Raw genomic sequence first — 21677 nt, forward strand, 5'->3', positions numbered from 1 at the left:
GCAGAATGTATTCGCCGGATTTTTCACGGTGAGGACTTTTGAGAGGAACAAGGAGATGAGATTGGGGTGAGGGGGCTGGACTGTTCTAGGCTTAAAGCAACTTACAGTTTGTCAAATTACCTTTATGCCTTTATGTAACATTTACATGTAAAAATACATAAAGGCAGAGCTGCTAGAACACCATTTATTTATTCACTGCACGTCCAACTTGTTTACCAGACAGCCTGGGAGAGTTGAGGATAAATGTATAATCCAGTGTATTAACCTGTGAATTGACTATTGTTAAAACATAATATTCTGTAAGCTGAAGTAAATAAATGTTCCTCTTTAAATAGCAAACTGGATACACAGTATCAGTAAGAGCCTAAATCCCTGCATTAGCCTGAAACAGACTTTAAATAATATCAGGGATAAAGTGAAGTCAACACTTACTGTGGGTGTGAGAAACACTGAGTCTGTTGGCACCTCAAGGTGACACTGAAGGTCCCCTCACACTGTGTGATTTAGGTTCTTCCCACATTTAAGTTCACAATCACAAGAAACATCTATATTTTCTCCAGTTCTTGTCTACACTGCTCATATTTAGATCTTTTTCTAAAACTTGCAACAGAAAACTTTTTGTCTTTAACTTCAACTGAAGTAAATACTGACTGCACAGCTGCAGAAAAATGAACCGATCCGGATTTTTCCCAAACAAGTGAAGTTTGAATTACAACACAAAGGAAGCACGTCTACCGTTGCAAAACCAAAACAGTTAGAGGTTTGCTTTCCCCAGGTAATGAAGGCACAATTGTGGAAAAGCTAGACAAAGACAAAGAAAAAAAAAAAAGAACCCTGCTGATGGAGGAAGCAAAGGAGTGATAGAAACCGAGGTAAACAAGAGTGAACAGATGGGCATTCACATGATGTTCATATGTGTTTCCTCTAACTACCAAGACATGAGACGGTTAAAAACCAGCATTCTTTCTACGAGATCACTCAGTGAGAAAACCTGCCTACTTATTAATGCAACCAGGTGTTCCTCTGCCTTTTCATAGCACTGATATCAGGGTTTCTAGGTCAAATTGGGTTCTTACGGTTGTTGTTTGCTTTAGACAGTAGTCAGGCTGCTAGTGGTAGTCATGTTGCTAATGTTGTTTCTGTGATAGTGGTGCCAACAGCAATACCAATAAACGCTCAGAGGGAAGCTGAAAAGTGGTCTATTTCTACTTTAAGTGAAAGTACAATACAACAATGTAAAAATACTCTGTTGCAAGTAAAAGTTCTGTATTCATACTGCTGCTTGAGCCAAAGTTAAATATAAGGAGTAAAATGTGCTTCTAGTATGAAAAGTACAAGTGCTTGACTGGTTGAAAAAAATGATAATATATCATCATATTACGATATTGTTAATGTGCATCAATGTAAGTAAGTAGCATTTTACAGTTGTAGCTAGTTGAGGTGGAGCTAGTTTAGCTACTTTAATCCCGTGGGTCGAGATCTTCCAAATGGCTATATACAGTACAATACATACTTTGTGTGCATTTTTTGGTTGTTTTTGTAATCGCTGTCATTTTGTGAACTATGAGATTCTTTAACCTCTTTAGGCCTCTAAAAGTTATTCAACTGAAGCCATGTTAGAAGAGGGGTGAAACTACAGTTCATAGACATCTGACACATGACATGAGCTGCAACCTGATTATTTGATTTTATCTTTTAGTTTGGCTTACAAGAAAAAACAAAAAAAAACAGTTTGGAGCCACTCATCTTTAACAATGTACAATTTGTGTAAGCTTATCATATATTTATCATGTACAGTAAGGCGCAGTAAAAAGTAAATTTCCCTTTTAAATGTAGTGAAGTATAAAGTATGACATGTAACATACAGTACGTACTTACTCCCAGGGGACCTAATGACAAATTATTGTTCATATACAGTATATATTATAGATAATTTTTTTTTTTTCACATTTCACATATATCCTTGTAGAATTATACACTGCAAATAAGGGGAAGTCCTATTTTTTCTATCTATATCATACAGCTATGATTTACCAGACATTAAAGTCACGATCTGGAACATCCTAGTGTCTTTTTAGATCTTATATGGCCCATTTCCCACAGTATGAACCTGAAAAATGCTCAGTGGGAGCTCTGATGCAGCTCCAACGAAGGACATCTAAGGGTTCCCTTGGCAGATTTCCAACTGAATTGTGGCGCCAAGTGAGGATTCCTGTTATAGTGAGTAGCCAATAGTTTGTGCAGATGGATAGCCAAAAAGTTGGTATTTTGTCCCAGCCTGAGTCTAGACTATTTGAAAATCTTAGCCCTAGCCATGATGGTTTAGATGGTTTACTCTCAGTGGAAGGTTACAAATGGCTTGCATCAGGACTGGTGTCTTCAGGAAGAAACCAACTGTAGATTCCATGTTTATCCTTGGTTGTAGCTTGTCACTTGTATTTTATTTATATTTGGATTCAAGGGTTTGTGCGTAAAAGATGAATCATTCATACTTGATGTTTTGGCCCGAAGCCCTATAATAGGAGTGCTTTTGAGCCAGGAAGTGAGGAGAGGAGGGCGGACAAAACTAGTATGTTGGCAGCAGCTTGATTTAAAATTAATGGTGCAAGAGAGCGGAGGGGAAAGTAGAGGAATGTAGACTGGGAGAGACAGAGATACAGAGAGTGAGAGATGAGACAGAATCTCCCACTGTAGTGTGCTGTGCTGTCTGTTGCCCCTCAGCAAAGGGATTGAAATTGTTTCCCATATGTGCCAACAGTTTCAATCCACGCATAAACAGTCGGAATCCAAAGGAATGTCCAGAGAAAATGTCTGGTATGAATGACAATGAGTAGAGAGAGCAAGCCTACCGCATGGAGTGGATTGCCCTGGTCGATCGGCACCTTGAAATCAGCCTGGAGCTCATCGAAAGCTGTTATCTGTGAGGGAGAAGGAAAGAAGACAATATACTATTATAGCGCATCATCACAGGCAACAACTTCCTGTTTTTGAGGGCTGCATCTCCACATGTATGTTAAATGAAAAACAAAAAATACAAAAGATTGATAAAATGAATATTGGTGTTACAATTACAACAAGGAACTTTCTTTTTTTTTGTTGATTCTGGTGCCCCCTGTGGACAAAAGCAGTATGAGCATCAGCTGTCAGCGGACCATGAGGTAATGTATCATATTGTGACTATGTAAGATTAAGAACTGTGAAACAACGATGGTAAAACAAAGTAAACTATGTTTTGGTGCCTTTTACAAGCCTAGTGCAAACAGATTTGGTTGCTTGGTAACACGTATTTGATCAGGTACTGTCTCTAGAGCGAATCACCGCTCACATACACTTTGAAATAACATCATGATAAGTGATAAGTTATTGTAAACAAACATTTTGAACAACAGACCTCCATTGTTGTCCAAAAAACAATCAGTGAGCCGTACTGTTAGCATAAGTAGGCTGCTTCATTGCAATGAAAATGGGCACAGTTCATCTCAAGACAAAATCACACACACCTGCCACCAGCTATAAATACTCTACATTTGTATTATTCCACAGCTGAAAATGGCCCTCATCAAATGCATTACTAATTTCACCTTGAGTAATATTTCAGTGCCAAGCTATTTTTCTCTCCTTCCACTGGAACCAGACATGTTGTTTTATTTCCTCACTGACTGAGTTGGTGTAAAAGTGCAACAATTAGCGGATTACTGAGTGTCAGAATCAAAATCCTCGTTTGATATCAGTTTGTTACTCAGGACTATCTAAAGTTAGGGTTTGCCGCTGGACAAACCTATGTTTTGTTAGCCTACAAACTAGATCTTGGTGTTGTAAATAGTATAGGCTATAAACAGTAAGCAACATCTAAAATGATCCTCAATAATAATTAATAACCAATTATAATGTAGCCTAATAAAGCTTAACAGTGTGACCACCAGAAATGCCTGCTGCAGCTGCTGTCCAGCCCAGCACACACACACGGGTCACTGTGAGAGCTCGTCCGTCATCTCCAGGTAGAACAATCATTGTAAAACACTTACAGTATGGCTATTTTCATCTTATGTGAAATGCAAACAGCAGCAGAGAAAAACAAGGCTCAAAATGAATGTGCAAATAAATAAATAAAAGCGGTCAATAAATAAATCAATGGACAACACTGAATAAAACTTTGTGTTGACTTATTGATACTTATTGACACTATTGACACAAACAAATAAATCAATGCGGTAAATAATAAATCAATGGACAACACTGAATAAAACTTGTGTTAACTTATTGCACATTTTCCCTGCTCTGACTCAGGCTCTTTTTCAAAGAGAGCACAGTCTGCATATAACCTTCTGTATGAGATGAGTGAGCTTTTGGGAAAACAAAAAACGAAGAAAAAACAGATGTTTTTTTTTTTTATACCAGGTGAAATGAGAAAAATATGAATTGACAACATGCTGTAGCGATCACATACCATCAGCGCATAACGTTACGTGATGTTTACCATTGCTATGGCAACAAGTGGCAGCTGCCATTAGCACATATTAGCTAGTTTAGCCCCATCGTCTTAACAATAACCCATAAAATTACAATTTGGCATATTTGAACAAAATCAACAACAGCTACCAACAGCCATAGTCCTTACAACCTCAACTAATGTGTTGTTATGGGTTAGATTGTCAAAACAACGGCTTAAATCCCTGAGGAGCTAAATAAGCATGAGTGACAGTTGCGTCCACAAGTATGCATTTACCTATAGTTCCCTCAAACAATGCAATGATGATGGGCATCAGAGAGGATTAAGAAGTGGGTATATGCAATGCCAACTGAAAAATAAGTAGTTATATGCTGTATACCTGCACCACTGGTTAAAGTGATATCACAAGTTACTGCACTCTGCCACAGCTAAATAACAGTGATCTACACACTGCCTTCCAGCTGGGCATAAACATATACCTCAGACTGTATGTTTCACTTGTAGGCTTATGCAAGTACAAACAGTAACTTAACATTACACATCTTCAGTTCATTTAACTTCACAGAAGAGCTGTTAAAGTTAAATATCAACCAAAGCAGTCATATTAACAGAGCGGTAGACTACTGTACATACATCTGCTTCCTGTGGAGTCAACCAGCCAAAATATGGACACCGCCACTCTGCCATTGCTGAGCACATTGTGGTCAAACGGGATATAAAGTAAAATCCTGCCATCAGAATTTTACTGTCATCAACAGGATTCAAGCACGTGGCTGCCAGCTAGTGTCTACAGTTATCAAGTGCAGCCCCCCATTTTCTAACGCAACAGCAATGGCGTCCTCTGTAAGGAGAGACATCTGTAAATAATAACATGTTGGATTAGCTTTAATGTTCATCTTCAGACACAAAAAACTCTTTTAGAATTAGCTACATTCACAAATTTACAAAAGTTTTGGTCAGAGTGTGAGTATTACAGTTTTGAGGATATGACATATAGGTATTGTGTTGCAGATGTCTACTGAAGTTAGCCAGCTAGCTCCAGCCAGTCCCGGTCCAAATCTCCCTTGCTAGCTGTGTAAACACCAACCCTTCACAGGTGCACTGAGCTCAAAATCCTGATCATTAGCCGCACAGCTAATGAGCTAAATAGCTAGTGCCGACTACAGTTAGCAGCAGTTAGCGGTTACTCTGGTGATACACTGCCCCCTGTTTGTTTTAAGTATGAATATGAGAGGTGGCCAGTATTCTTACAAATACTCTAGCACCTTTAAACACAATTTGCACAGCTATTTTGAAGAGAGCCTTACTTGTTCTTTAAAATTTACATGTTTAGAGGGAACCAATGTTCTTTGGGCAAAGTACTACACACAGTATGGAAGTCAGGAAGCACTGTGAGAGAAGCTAACACAGTCTTTTGATTGTTTTATTCACGTGACAAAAAATATCCAACAGCAACAGCTTTATTCTTTAACACCATGATCATACATTCCACTTGTCTTCATCACTTGTTTCTTCCAAATAATTGCACCCTGACTTCATGTCTCAACCTCCTTCACAAGGAAAACACAGCCCTTGACATGAACCTTTTATGTAGCTGGAGATTTCTCTATGTTGTTCTCACAAGGAGGCATCATCTACCCACTCCCTCCGTTTCAGAATCATCTCTTCATCCCCGTCATCATTAACACGATTTGCTCCAGTTAAAATGCTCGATCAAGTCCGCCCAGAGGCACAACATTTGCATGTGAGAGGCTCAGAAACCAGAACCCCATTGGATGGTGCCATTTGCTCACCCGCTCACCCACTGCTGCACTGTGGGGCACCTCTTAGTAACAACGCCAAGTAATGATGAACAGCAGAGAAACTACGCAACAGTTCCATTGGCGTTGCATGTGTTGCATTTGAGGCAATCACACTACAAAGGCAGATGTCATTGCTTGACTAGTCGAGCCTCGGGAGGGCGGTGTGCGTGTATGAGAGAGTGTGTCAGTCAGTGTATCTGCATATGAGCTACACCGTGTGCCTCCAGGGTGTGTGCACCGTGGGGGAACTCGGAGATGTGATAGCAGCGTGAGAATATCTGTCCGCGTATGCGCTAAAAATTGAATTGCTGTTTGTGTGGTATGAAAATGTTATCCACACATTTTGATCAATATGAGAAAGAAACAGAGGAAGCGGTGGCATGTGAGTTTTGTACATGCGAATGTGTGTGTTAGCCCAGTATGCGGAATTAACATCAGAGAGACAGCAGAGGTTCGCACCAATCCCGGGTTATTTCCCTGGGCTCGCCCCCGCACTGACAGGCAGCTCTTTACATGTTATTTCCCAATGGATCCCAACAGTGATCCTGGCTCATTGCCTCGCTCTGTTACAGTGTGTTGGCCTCCCCCGGGCTGTTCCTCATGGGCGATGGGAACACACACACACACACACACAGTCTTCCTGGGTGCATAAATCCAAGCATACAGTGAAGCCTTGTACGTTTTCGTGCACAAAAACACAATCCTCCACAGAGACGCGGATAAAAGTGGGGTAGAAATACCTCGCCTATACATCCTTATGTGCACCGCATGAGAGGATCATTATAGACTGGATGTTCTGAGTTGATGTCAAGCTTAAAGGATCATTCAGTTATTTCAACGGCTCTTCTTTTGCTCTTTCTGTCTGTTATTTCTCTCACTTATGAAGAGGTAATATTCAAAGTAATAGTTGAGATGTGTAAACATCAGTATGTCCGTAAGTGGAGTTTGATAAAAAACAGAACAAAGAGCGGTTAGATAATAAAACAGGCTGAAACTGTTTTCCAGATTTAAGACTACCACCTCATTCATCCCTCCCAGCCCAGTGGCCAGAATGAACGTTGAACGTTGGCAGTAAACGTTTCTGTAAATCACGTGGGACACCACGGATATTTTTGATAAGACCACAGAAAAATGTCCACCCATGTTTGGAAATAGTTTCAGAAAATCTTTGATGAGACGCATGAGGACATCTCCAGTTGTGTTTGTTGCGACAAAACCAGATATTACGGTGAAATTAAGATCTTTTCCGAACCTAAAAGTAGCCATGCCATAAGCATAGCATTGTCACAACATAAAATTGTCAAGTTGCAACATAAAGAAATGTAAAGTTTCAACATGTCAGTGGTTTGCAGAAATGTAGCTTGCCAGCATTTATTTCCGGTGATTTGCTTCATACATCCATCAAAGACCTTCTCACTAGCTGTGTCCTACAGCTCTTCCTGGAGCACCCTGAGGCGTTCATGGGCCAGAGGTACTTAAAGCCTACAGCATGTTCTGGTTCTGCCCAGGGTTCTCTTCTCAGTTGGACATGCCCAGAGTGCCTCCACAGGGAGGTGTCCAAGAGATTTTGACTTGAAAAAACAGTAGTTTGACTCCAAGGTCCTTCTGAATATCTGAGAACTGGCCCAGCCACCCTGCTGAGGTAAATCATGTCACCAGCTTATATGCGTGATTGAAGATACTGTGCTTGAATCAGGGTAACAGGAGCCCTCTCCTGAAGCCAGGCCTGGGAAGAAAACTGGCGAATTGTCTCAGGAAAGGGGTCAAGTAAGAGTGACTCAAGAACCCTTATGGAGTGGCAACTTCAGTAAAAGTCTACCTGGCTCTGATTGGAGAAACCAGGGCCCCTGCCTGTGGCCAGGTCAGAGGGCAGCTCAGGTAGACCCTTAGGTCTTAGGCTGCCCAGAAAAACTGATCACAACTATGCAAAGTTGAACCAACTGCTTATGATAAGTTTAAAGATGAACTTAGTCTGTCGACTCTGGTCCAATATATCCATTATATATAATTAGATAAGAATATCTTTTTAAAATGATTATTCCACATAAGTTTGCGTAATGTGTAGATTTGTTTACATCCCGTTCAATCATCTGACAAATGTCCGTCAAACGTCTTTCTACCAATGACACCACATTCCCAAAAACCAGCAACTAATTTGGCAAGTGCAAAGTTTTTATTTCCAACAGGGATGATGGCTAAAACTACAAAAGCAGGAGCCACATTGTAATAAATTGGATTATCATTTAAGGGGAAATCCACCCTAAAATAGAACTCCTCTCCCCTTGATCTCAGGCTGCTCGGTCAGTCATGATCAGAAGCAACATTCGCCCCTGAGCTGCAAACCAGAGGACCAAAACTGGAGTTGGTGACATGCTCAGAGAGTGATTCCTGAAGTAGAGCTGCTGGCAACAACCATGGGTTGTTTTTATAATTGCAGTTCTATTTTGTTCTGTATGTGGAAGTTCACTTTAACAGACTGCTTTGAAGTCAAGGTTGGCTGGCAGTAACAGCAAACACTCTGGCACCCTCTGCTTCTCTCTTGGCACACCGAGTTCAGCATGAACAGCGTGTTTCAATGCAGACTGTGGCTGCGAGTGAATTGACACCTTGCTGTGTGTGTGTGTGTGTGTGTGTGTGTGTGTGTGTGTGTGTGCAAGGGAAAAGAAGAGAACAGAGGGATAGATGTAGCCTAATTTGTATGTGCGGATGTAAATTTGTGCTCATTTTCGTTGTCTTTCAGTCGGTTACAGCTTTGACCAACCAAAAACACGCTTTTTCCCTCCACGGAGGCTTCGGGGCATTCGTACGGAAACAACGAGATTAAAAAACACAACAGCAATCAGACGAACCTCCACTCTGATGTGAAAGACTACAAGGTCCACTTTAATTATTCAAAGTCCCGTCTCAATTATTCATTGGGATTTTAAACCCACTCATTAAGGGTTAATTTTCTGCACAACTATTCCTCACCAACCTCTGATGCACAATTTAGAACCCAACGAAGCCGGTGCCAAACACTAAGTTTAATATGCAGCTGCCAATTGACATCCGAACAGTGCTGGATTTAATTCATGCAATCAGTCTGTTCCTATGCATTAACCAACAGGCACGATGCAAAGTTTACAACACAGGCTGCCCAATTTCCCCACGAGGAGCATCACATTTCCATCTCGTCTCAGGCGGAGAGTGAAATGTAAGGCCGAGCTAACCAAGAATGGGAAAAGGTCTGGTGTTAGTGAGCATGCACTGGTCTTAATTTCTCATGATTATTTTTTTAGTAACAGCATGTTAAATGATAAAATGTTAGGTAAGCATAAAAGCAACCAAAATGGCTGTCCAGCACAGTTTGGATATACATGCATGGGTTCTCGCTCAGGGAAGGAACTCCTTCTTCACATGTTCATGATGTTTTTGAAAAGTGGAGCTACATTTGTGTTTTAAACCTGTAAAACACACCGAGTGTATAAGGCGTCTCTATCTGCACATTATAGATCCGTTTTACCCTTCTAGGTCTGTACAGAACATTAAAATATCCCCTCTCCTGCATGCTTCCCAGAGGTCATCGGCTGTCCATGCGCTGGGAGCTGGCTTGTGTTTTAATCGCTGACGTGCTCTCGTCAGTGTCGGCCTGTATCTGCGCTGAACACCTTGGCAGGGGTAGAGAGCTGGAGAAGGCAGTTTCTCTGATGCTAATAAACACTTCTGGCGGAGTTAACCCTTCTCTGTACTGTGACAAGATCAAATGAAATACATCTCTTCCTTCCTGAAAATGTCTAAATCAGCGTTCTGTAAGCATGATTCAGCTGTCAGGACTTTCTGCAAGGCCCCGGAGCCAAATGATAAGCACATGTGCAGCTACAGTGATGGTTATCGGGAAAATGAGTATATTCACACATATGCATCTGTTTACTAAAACAGGGTGGTGACTACACCTTCTGATTGGTCCAAGAAAAGGTGCTGCGGTGACATTACTGCAGGACAATGTTTCCGTTTGTCCCAAAATCAATGGCAGGGGTTAGATTACCATGGAAACATTGATTCCAGCAGCACTTGCTCCCTCAACCTATCGGGCTGTTAGTGGAACAATGTTTTGAGGTTTCATCTTTGTTTCATACCTACAAACTGGAGGTCACCAAAGGCAGTTGAATCACTGCAGTTAGTGAAATTCTCACAAAATATAATCTTCTGGATTTGTGTACAGTGACAGTGGAAAAGAAGTGACATGGGTTACTGACCAAACACTTTCTGATAACGATTACTGTTAGAATATAAAACTAGTTCACATTTATTCTGAAAAAACAATCAGCAGCTATAAATTGGACTTATTATATCAGACAGACGTCTCGTGTACATGAGTCATGGAAAATGAGATCTCTGCAGGTTTTGGTTTTGTATCAGGCAGTGAGACACCGGCAGGATGCGTTTGAGTTCATTTGAGTCAGCTTGACATTGTGCACATCCTGCAATGTGATTATTGAGCATGGGCACAATAAATACTGCAGCTCTAACTCAGGTTGGGAAGGTGAGGGAAAGATCTCAAAAGAGATATTGATCATGTGTTAATCAAAATCAGTGTGTGAAAGTGACAAAATGGCCACTCACAATCCTATATTCCATGCCCTCAAATGAACAGAACGTAACGTTTCCCAACACTGTAGTAAAACTGGTTTCGTCCTGGTGACAAAAGCCCAAAGAATTCAAACTCAGCTGGGTGACTGGAGTTCTATGGAGCTCAATGTTTGATCTGACATCTGTTCATTTACACCATACTGCTTAACATCAGTGTTGCTACCACCATACTGTCAGCACTGACTGTTATCCACAACTGTACTTGAGAGGCAGCAGCGGAATTTACAAGTCTCTTTACGTGGATGAAAAATCGATGCTAATCCACTTGACTCTAAGTCCATGAATCCTCAGTGGCTTTACTACATTGTCAATTCCGATCACTTGGCCCAGAAAATGTTCACAAACTAAACAAACCCACAAAGAAAAAGCTGGAATACAGATTTGTCTGATCTCGCAGGCAATGTTTCTAGAATGGGGCGGGTTAATAGGAACAGACAGGGATTTGGAAACCTGTAAAAAAAACACTCCACCAGTCTCTTGGAACGTCATCCAAGACAAAGATCATGAAAGAGAATAAAAACTGCTCACTTTTCAGACCAAACATGGCCAATTATCTGTCGTTAGTTAAATGTGAGGAGCTTGTGAGGTGGCAGACGAAAAACTAAGAAGCAAATAACCGGAGAGGAAGAGAGCGGAGGATAAGGATCACCCCTATAATCCCTCAGTGTATGCACTGTGCAGTGGAACAATGGAAACAGTGGAGTCAGGATGATGGATGAGGAGCCAGCAGGGGTTAATGAACAAGGATCGATGCTGAGCCAACCCAGCTATATACTGAACGCCACCTCCATTATAGCCTCCGGTGCCTGGTGCCAGAAAGCCCTGTTGACTGTTTGCTTCATTGAGATTACAATCAATTGAATCACCTATGCATTTCTTCCCTCTGATGTCTTACTAGGGCACCTTGAGCACGAGCTGCATCCCAGTTTGTAGAGTTCAGGGGAGCGTGCTGGAAAATCCCTTTGGCTCTGCGTGCTAAATGCGAGGTAGAACCCAGAGGACCTGAATTCACTTCATTCTGTTCTGATCTGTTTGTAGATGTGTATTTCATTTTACACACACACACACATACATCTATATATATATATATATATATATATATTATTATAGTCACTGTACTCATTAGGATCTAAATGTGTGACCACTAAAAAGTAGTAAGACATGGCAAGAAACACAAGAATTCAGACAAACGACCCACGATTTTAACTAAACTAATGACAAAGATGAAGAGTCAAATCAGCCTTTTGCCCAAACTGCCTTTTATATTAATCCGTCACAGTGTACAGACTGACTTTGACCTATTGTGCTACTGAACGTAGGCTGAATTGCTGAATGTGGACCACAGCCAGATTTTATTTATGGTCGCGCTGTTGAAAATGACGTCTTCATCCTGTCATCTGAGACGCATCTACTGTACATTGGAGCCCCTGTATACTGTTCAGTGAATAATGGATGAGTAAATGATTTCAGACACTGTGTAACAAGAACATTAAGCAGAAAGCTGATTGTAGTTCATCTTTATTTCATCGCTGTTATTAAGACATGAATAATCCAGATGAAGACAGGAGGAACTTTGAGTACCCTCCCTACAACACAAAGCCTCACTTGCTGTGACTAAAGTGGTCTCTTCTTCTGTCTCTGGTTAATTATTTCGTTCTTGATCTCTTTATCTGTTTCTTTGTAGCCCGTGTCGTCACGTGCTTCGCTGCTAGAAAAGCTGGATCCATCTCAGGTCTTCTCCAGGAAACTTCATCCTTCCCACACGCAACTTTCATTTCATTATCTGTCGCCCCGTCTTCCTTTGATCTCTCTATCTGTATCGCTGCCTACTCGCAGCTTTGCCTCTGCCTTTCTCTTCCTTTTCATGTCTGATCATCATTTTTATATTCTGCTCCAGTCATCTTCCCCAGCAGTCCAATCTGTCCTGGCCTTAACACCCAGTAAGAGAAATCTGTAGTGGCTCCGGCCTCTCCCCCTTTTCTTCTCCATCATCCCCTCACTTTCACAGCTCCTGTCATTTCTCCCTCCTTTAGCAGACTGTGCTCACCCCCTTTCATCTATCTTCCTGTGACTGTGTCTGCCCCGTCTATCCCCAGCAGACCCCTACAGTAGATGTTTGAGGCGTTACAGATCACGGGAACAAGCTTAGGCCTCTGGCAGGCTGAGGAAAGTGGCACAAAGCGTGCTCGGCCAAATATCAGCTCTCAGTTTCAATCTTCCTTCCACACTTTCACATCTGTGTCTAAATCAACCTTCTGCCATTTGAAATCTAATCCTCCACATTTTCTCTCTCTTCTCAGTGCATTTCCGCAGTCTTTCTCGACTGTCCCACATCCCAAAGCTTCTCTCTCCTCCCTGCACATGGCAACCCGAAAAAAAACCCAATTTATTTTGCTCCATCATCAGAACACCACGGAGACGGTAACAGATGAGGGAGCATTATGGTTGTTCAGTGTGAGCGATTATTCACACGACACCTCTGTTAAAACCTGCGAATGCCCTGTACTTGTCAAAATCTCAGTGTGATGCAGAGTCACGCTCGGCGAGGAAGCGACGCCAAGTGCGATGCTAGCTGAGCTGCTCCCCTCCAAATCCGTGTGTGCGTGAAATCCTGATGTGTAGTGTCGCCCCGGTGTTATTTAAACCAGCGTTTGCTTTGTGTGAGGTAATTTAAGTGAATAAATGGAAGGCAGGTGGAAGGGAGAGGCTGAGGAGAAAAGAGGTTTTGGGATAAAAGCATTCCTCATTTGCTGCCGAGGCCATATTAACTTAAACTCGGTCCTGCGGGCGGAAATGAGCAGCTCCAGCTGGCATTCCCAATCCTCCCATTCTTTATGCAATATGTATGTATCCTGCTGCGTGAGTACCCATTGGGCACAGTACAAAGATAAGACTACACATGACAACTTCATTATATTTTGCTCAGAGCCCCAGAAACCAACCAGTGGCTAGTTAGTTTGCGAATATCACTTTAAATAGGAATACATGTAATATGCACCACATAATATTGACTGAAATACAAAAGGTAACTGAACACTTAATTTAACTCAGTGCTGCTTGACAAGAGCTTCCCCATCGTCCCCATCGTTTTAATTCATAATGTTTCAGCCACACGTATTACCATGGTCAGTTTAGGGTTAATTGGCAGAAACAATTAGATTTATTGAAGAAATAGTTCACTATTTTGGAAAATACACTGATTAGCTCTCTTGCTGAGAGTAAGATAAGATGATCGTCACCACTTCGTCACCACCATGTTTTTATGCTGAATTTGAAGCTAGAACCACTGGGTGAGGTTAGCTTGATTTAGCTTTAAGACTGGAAAAATTGGAAACGGCTAACCTGGCTCAATCCAAAGTTAAAAAGATTATTCATACATTACCTATTGTTAATTCAAAATCAAAGTTTGAAAACCAATACGTCATAGTTTTACTGAGGTTACATTCTGCACCAGTTTTTTGGTCAGGCCTGTGACTTCCTGGAGTGAGCTAAGCTAACGGTCGCAAGCTGTAGCATGACGTTAGTGTACAAATAACAGACATATCGTCTCATCTAACACTTAGCAAGAAAGTGGTTAAGCAATCTTTCCCAAAATATTGAACTATTTTTTTCATGTAATTATTTATTCATGTTTTACAGACCATTCAGAGAAACAATTATTGAGAAGAAAACATTTTGGATTGCCAGTTTGTGAAAAATCCCCCCAGCTGGTGTTTACCCATTTGGTAATGTTGGTCATCCATTATTAATGCTCATATGAATGTGTCAAGCCTGCAATTGTAATGTTGATGTTTGATGTTTTTAAGGTTCCTATAAATGAATTATGGTCTGTATGCCATTAAAGAAATAAAGAGGATTTCCTGATGAACTAAGTGTACAAGAAACAGCAGTATGGTCGTGGATAAACACCAGCTGAAATACATTTTCCAGCCCGTCCCTGTGAAAGCAGCTTAATACAGCAGCCTCTAGTGGCCATGGTTATTATAACAGCAGCAAAGGTGATGTCACCTTCAGGTGATGTGACCTAAAGAGCGACAGAGTCTGAGTAAAGTGAAGGTCAGGGTGGATGGATGGGTCGAACAAACAATAGACCATCACCGAGGAAACTGCTGTTTGTGTGTTGTGTGTCACAAAAGTTAACGGTGAGTTATTTGAACTTACGTACGCTCAAAGTTAAGTAACATAGATAATGTAATTATTTAACAAAAACCACAAAATATTCCTAAACCTAACCAAGTCGTTTTCTTTCCTAGATCTAACAAAGGTCCAGTACGACAAAGGTCCAGTACACCTGCTGCTGGTACACTGCAACCATGATGTTGTTTAATATGTTGTTTTGGGAGTCATTGGCAATCGACCTACGCAGCCTTTTCAGTTGAGGAGGTGTTCATGATTTAATGACTTGACGACCCCAAAGTTGTGGTAGACTTGGTTTCTAACAAATCTGCACTATGAAGCAATGATTTGTTAAATAAAGTGAAGTGGCTTATTAATAAGTGGTATCATTGAAATAAATCAAATTACTACTAAACCTTGGTCCTTGCTTGTTGCTCCATCTATACAAAATATGCTTTCATACCTCACAGAGCCATCCGTGCACTAAATACCCAAACTGCCACAATATAACGCAAAACCCAGTTTAGAGCGTAAATGATGTCGATTTGACATTCTGCCCTCTGCCTCACTACCAGGACAACCTCTGCATCATATCTGCACCAGGGGGCTTCCCCATCTATCAGAGGTGCTCCAGAGGACAGTGTGGCTCGCTTCCAGCTATAATGACACTTAGAGCACATTAGGCGCGGTGGTTACATGGGAGGAGAATCAGTCAAGCAGAGTCTGACCGTCGAAGCGCTGAGCAGCGCGGCTTGGGGGAGGTCGCAGTTCACCTTGTATGTTAATTAAAATGGCTTCGTAATCACTGACGTGAGTGCTCCCGTGGGTGACTGCGGTGTTGCATTTCATGTGAACAGATTGATTCTGCCGATTGCTGCATCTGGCTTGAAGTGAACCACTCAAAGTGTCATTATATCCTGCAGTGAGAATACTACGACATGCTTATCATCAATATTGCATATATTATTCCTAATGGACAAATATGTCTTGCTGAGCTGCCAAAATCACTAAAGACTTACAGTCTCCGTCGGTTTGGAAAATGTACTTTAAGATGGAGAAATGATGGCAGTGTTTCCCATTAATTAACGAGGCTCTGGCAGCCCGCCAAAGTCTAATTTGCTGCACCATAGTGTCATATTGATCCAAAACGTTTTTCATCTCTCATAATAGCGCTGAAGATCTCTAACGTTTCCCGCCGTCGCTTCAGCAAAGCGTTTTCCACACCCAGTCCACACCCCCAACACACACACACACACACACACACACACACACACACACACACACTCCAGGCCATTAGGCCAAATAACGTACCAAAGCATTGCCAGTTGTTACCAGTGTTAACTGGGTAACTTGTTACAAAGTAATCAGTTAGAGTACTCAGATTACTTTTTTGTTGGAACGAGTAATGTGACGCATCGGTTCTGCAATTCAACTAATCTGTCATTTAGTTAGTTTTTAATAAAAGTAATCTATTATTTAGTTAAGTTTTTCATAAAAGCAATCTGTTATTTAGTTAGTTTTTCATAAAAGTAATCTATTATTTAGTTAAGTTTTTCATAAAAGTAATCTGTTATTTAGTTTGTTTTTAATAAAAGTAATCTGTTATTTAGTTAAGTTTTCCATAAAAGTAATCTGTTATTTAGTTTGTTTTTAATAAAAGTAATCTATTATTTAGTTAAGTTTTTCATAAAAGTAATCTGTTATTTAGTTTGTTTTTAATAAAAGTAATCTGTTATTTAGTTAAGTTTTCCATAAAAGTAATCTGTTATTTAGTTTGTTTTTAATAAAAGTAATCTGTTATTTAGTTAGTTTTTCATAAAAGTAATCTATTATTTAGTTAAGTTTTCCATAAAAGTAATCTGTTATTTAGTTTGTTTTTAATAAAAGTAATCTGTTATTTAGTTAAGTTTTCCATAAAAGTAATCTGTTATTTAGTTAGTTTTTCATAAAAGTAATCTGTTATTTAGTTAGTTTTTCATAAAAGTAATCTATTATTTAGTTAAGTTTTTCATAAAAGTATTCTGTCATTTAGTTAGTTTTTCATAAAAGTAATCTGTTATTTAGTTAGTTTTTCATAAAAGTAATCTGATACTGGAATAGACGGCTGCCATCCAGTGTGCCTGTGGAGAGGCTTTTTAGCCTTGGAAGTCTTGTCCTCACCCCCAAAAGGAACCGACCACACGTTTTGAAAAACTTCTTCTCTGCCGTTATAATCACTACCTTCCAGTAAAGTAAACTAGAGAGATCAGAACATCGGCTCGGTGAGTCTGTGTCTTCGATAAGCCTAAATGCATTTATATAGTTTGTGTGTAGGAATGATTTGAAAAAAGAAAAAAAAGAACTTCACTTTCATCGTATTTGTGCCTTTATGGTTTCTATGTAAGCACTCATAGTTTACCGGTTCATTAGTTGCATTATTAAACATCAAATACTCGCGAGAAGCCTGTGTTGTGTTGTTTTCATTGACACAGCTGTGTCTAACACTGTATGCCTCTGCACAGCGCGCTGTCAGATTGTTAGAGCTGTAAATGTTATATTGCTTCTGTCATTCCTATTATTAGACTGCAGAGTTACTGATTGTGGGCTGTAAAGAAGGCTACAACATGACGGTAGAGTCAAGTACTCTAATGCAGCAATGTAGCAAGTTACTTTTTAATGGAAGTAATCTTGTAACGTAATGAGTTACTTTTAAAAGTAACGTTACCCAACACTGGTGGTTACACCTTCAGTGAGGCTGAAGCTCTGTCGTCTGGTCATGAAAAGAAATAAAATAAAATAAGAAAGATCTACAGGAACAGCTGTCAGGTAAACGTCTGCTCAGGCTTTCTCACTCTTTCAGCAGGGTAAAGGGAAATCACGTCACCATATTTATTGATAATAATATCAAGTCAAACTCCGTGTAAACAGATAGGGCAGGCAGGAGCCGCGCTGCAGCAGCAACGCAGCCTGTGTGAACACAAACATGCGAGTGAGCTGCAGCCGCCATGCAGTGCACAGGAACCAAGTGTGTCCAGCCTGTTACGGGTTGGCCGGCTCAACTCGGCGCATTAAAAGTGGCGATGGAAAAGCAAATGGGCGCGGCTCGCTTTGGCCACAAAAGCTGGTAAAAATCGACATATGCTGGCTCATACCAGAAAATAGATACTTGTATATAACAGACATTATTTCAGTCAATTTACTGACATCGTGGCTCTCCTCTTCGTGTACTGTAAGGTGAGCTTGGTCAAAAGCCAAGGGGAAAAAAACGTCAGCGTATCGAGGGCTTAATACATCTATTTTAGACTCTTGGAGGGAGAACAGAAAAAAAAGGAGAGACTCGAGGAAAATACCAGTAACACCTGGTGAGTTCTAAGGTCACTCAGTGTCACACACCTTGCAAGTTTGCTACAAGCTAACTTCTGCTTAGTCAGTAAACAAGTTCAGTAGTCAGATTCATGTAAGCAATGCTTTGCATTTTCTCCAAACATCAGCTGGATTTAGTTAAGTGACATGACTGAGCTATTTTAACCTGAAGCATGATATTTTCCTAAACCTCACCAAGTAGATTTAGTGCCTGTTATATTGCCACAGTCCAGTTCTGTTCCTTGCTCATGGCCGGACCCGTCCTTACTTAACACCTGAGCCCACGGTGAGTCCAGGGCTATTCAGAGAGGAAAGTGATTAATGATAATAGATGTGCCAAAGATAGCCAACACGTCCTCCTCTCTCTGTCCATACAGGGGTCTTACAGAAAAGCTTAATAAGAGAATGAAAGAGCAATCAGCTGTGCTCAGTGAGCGTTCACTACTTCAAAACAAGTTAATGAAAGATTTATCAGCAGGGGAAGATAAGGGACGTACATATGAGCCAATTAACATGGCAGTATATGGTTTGATTGATTACGGCCAATTAATCACAGTTCAAGTCCATCTGCGTACGGTCGTTTGTCATTCTGTGACTTCCGTGACTCGGGCGCTCGCCTTACCTGCAGACAGGACAGGTAATATGTTTGAGTCAGAGCACTTCATTACTCATTTTATCCCCGCTGTCCCTTCTCTGTGGCCTGTTTCATGGCCTTTGTCATTTTATGTTCATTTACACTGGCTACGTTTTATTTATAGCTGGATTTTACCCTGGGTAGTTTGACTCAGCACGCTTGCTCTTTTTAGCAATGCACTGCAGCTCAGGGGCATTAAAACTAACCTTTTGGTCAAGTGGCCACTGTGGCAGCAGGGTTTCAGTGTTTTCGGCAGTTCTTTGAAACCAGATGAGTTCTTGAAATTAAAGGGGGTGAAAAAAAGGACTGATGGAGAGATGGCTACCTGCCAGCACGGCCGATAGAAGTGAGGGAGTTCCAGCCAAACTCTCCCAGCATTTGGCAGGTGGCTGGTGTTAATGTGCAGCCTTGGCTCTGCTGAATGCTTCCACAGCTCCACATATTCCCACCTCACAGCCTCTTCCTAATTATGTTTCCTCGCAGTATGGAGCCCCAGCTTATTATGCCGCTTGTCTGTATGTCACGGTGAACGCGGGAATCAGTGGAGGAGGCATCTCCACTGTTTTCTGCCATCTTAAGCAGAATGCAAAATAAAGCCTGGTGCGATGTGGATTATTGCTGAAGCTACAGAATAATGTGTTCCATTGTGATCCTTCCAACACATCACAGACAGATCTGAAGGAGGTGTTGTGCTTTCTGGTTCTCTATTATGAATCAGGACATATGGAGATGTTTTCCTTGTCAGTGAAGTAGTCACGGCATCATTAAGGTGCTGTGTTTTGCTTTGCTGTGTGATTTTGCATCTTTTTTGCATAAGCTCTCAGTTCTCACTGTACTGTCACGAGTGTGTGCACTCACTGTCCTGGTCTCTTTATTTCTGCTCTGTGAGCAGACACATGGGCCACTGTCTGACAGACAGGCAGACCGACTATTAGCTGTAATTGCCAGAGGATCAGTCATCCCAAGTGCATCAGGTCTGTTGCTGTTTCCATGCAAAAGGCAGACTGGGGGGGTGGGGGGGCAATAGGCTGAAAGACCTGACCCAAATCTGTCTTTACATAAGGCCCCGCATGATGGAGATGTTGCTCAGGGAGCAAATAATTAGATTATTCAAATATCATAATGCAGTCAGTCATATTGGCACTGGCGTATGGCTGAGCTGAGGCTTGATTAAAGGCAGAGGGAGCAGAGCGGAGAGATGAGAGGGGGGAGATTACACTCTACAAGATTTCCTAATTGATCTGGAAGGAAGGCTGTTTAATTGATGTAGGATGCTGCAGGAGGGATGCCAGCATTTCTGCAAATCAAACTGGGTCAGCGCGAATGTGTAAAGTAGCCAAAATAGGAGGAAAGACTGGCGCGGTTGTGACAACGTGGTGAGAGGGATGCATGCATGGATGGATGATGGAGCAGGAGGAGGAGATACAGGTGCGCACCTGTCGTGTGGAGGACAATATCTGCACACAAAAATGATCCTGTGATATTAAAGCTGCGGGAATATACATTTGAAAGGAATTCATGCGCATGGTCGTTGGCTGTCAGTCGCTATTACGCACAAATATCACACCTGCGCGTCTGATTATTGACAAATCCCCGCTGATGAGACCATCAACACGCGTAAAAGACGAACACAATACGCCAATTCTGAGGTACTTACGTGCCATATTGCAAAGAAGATCAGCGACACACAGAGAACCAGAGACAGCATGTAGCAGAAGGCAGCAAAAGTGAACATAATTGAAAAGGGAAACGGTGGTTAATTTCCCAAAGAAGCACGATCCCGCTGACAAACATCTAAAACAAAAAGAGGGGAAAAAAGGGGGAGTCTGGAAGAAAAGTTCTCACGGTGCCATGAGAAGCTGATGCGGTACCGGCACCATGACTTCGCCCCTCACAACAAATTGTTGCAGAAAAATCTCTCCAGATGATCAGCCAGCAGCCGTGATGCGACTCTGAAGTCAGAGCTGGTCTCAGATCAGTGCGCTCGGCATGCCCAGCGGTCAGTGTCCACAGTGTTGGTGAGCGCAGGCGGGCAGCGGGCTTCTCACAGATCAGTGGGAACTAATAAGAGGAGGCTCTGCGCAAAAGCATCCAGGAGAAGGTGCGTGTGGAGGTAATCCATTCAGCCGCGGCAGGAGCAGCTGTGCCGTGTCTGTGCTGTCATGGTGCTGTGAGAGAGGCGCTCCTCGTCACTTCATGCTCACGGCGGTAATAAATGCTGTTTTCTCTCCCTGACAAACCTATCAGAGCAGGAAGGCGCGTGAACAGGTGGATTTAAAAGAGCAGCACCCGGCGTGCACCGTCTCTCTCTCTCTCTCTCTTTGTGTGTGTGTGTGTGTGTGTGTGTGTGTGTGTGTGTGTGTGTGTGTGTGTGTTTTCTCAAAATTCTACTTCTGCAGGGACTTCATATGAAGGTCTGCTGCTCTCGGTGCAGCTCGGGTCATTTGGATGCTCCAGAATTTGGAGCATGTGTTTTGCTTTGCAACTGATCTGTGTTAATTGATTGGTGGCCCCATTAAACATTAGTGTGACTGCTGACTGGAACCAATACAGTACCACACTGTTCACCAGCAAGAACTGGTTGGATTGACCACTTACAGTAACGCAGTTTCCTGCATGTCTCAGACAGGAAGCAGAGTTAAATATTGTCTTATCCACAAAATAATGTTCACACCCAGAAGATCATTATCTTACATTCTGATCA

The 21677-nt window shown here is 41.7% G+C and overlaps 1 protein-coding gene across 4 annotated transcripts in view; it reads right to left on the bottom strand.

Annotated features, from left to right (window-relative positions):
- cnih3 (cornichon family AMPA receptor auxiliary protein 3) overlaps positions 1-21246 on the bottom strand; it is a 94337-nt gene extending 73091 nt beyond the window's left edge. For all 4 annotated transcript variants that reach the window (XM_084377491.1, XM_084377492.1, XM_084377489.1 and 1 more), the window contains exons 1-2: positions 20631-21246; positions 2850-2918 (exon numbers count right to left, since the gene is read on the bottom strand). In XM_084377491.1, the coding sequence (XP_084233617.1) occupies positions 2850-2918; positions 20631-20708 (147 nt within the window). In that variant the 5' untranslated portion in view covers positions 20709-21246. The remainder of the gene's footprint in view (positions 1-2849; positions 2919-20630) is intronic.
- Between the last annotated feature and the right edge of the window lie 431 nt (positions 21247-21677).

Source organism: Pagrus pagrus (assembly GCF_965226575.1).
Source record: "Pagrus pagrus genome assembly, chromosome: 16".
Taxonomy (NCBI): domain Eukaryota; kingdom Metazoa; phylum Chordata; class Actinopteri; order Spariformes; family Sparidae; genus Pagrus; species Pagrus pagrus.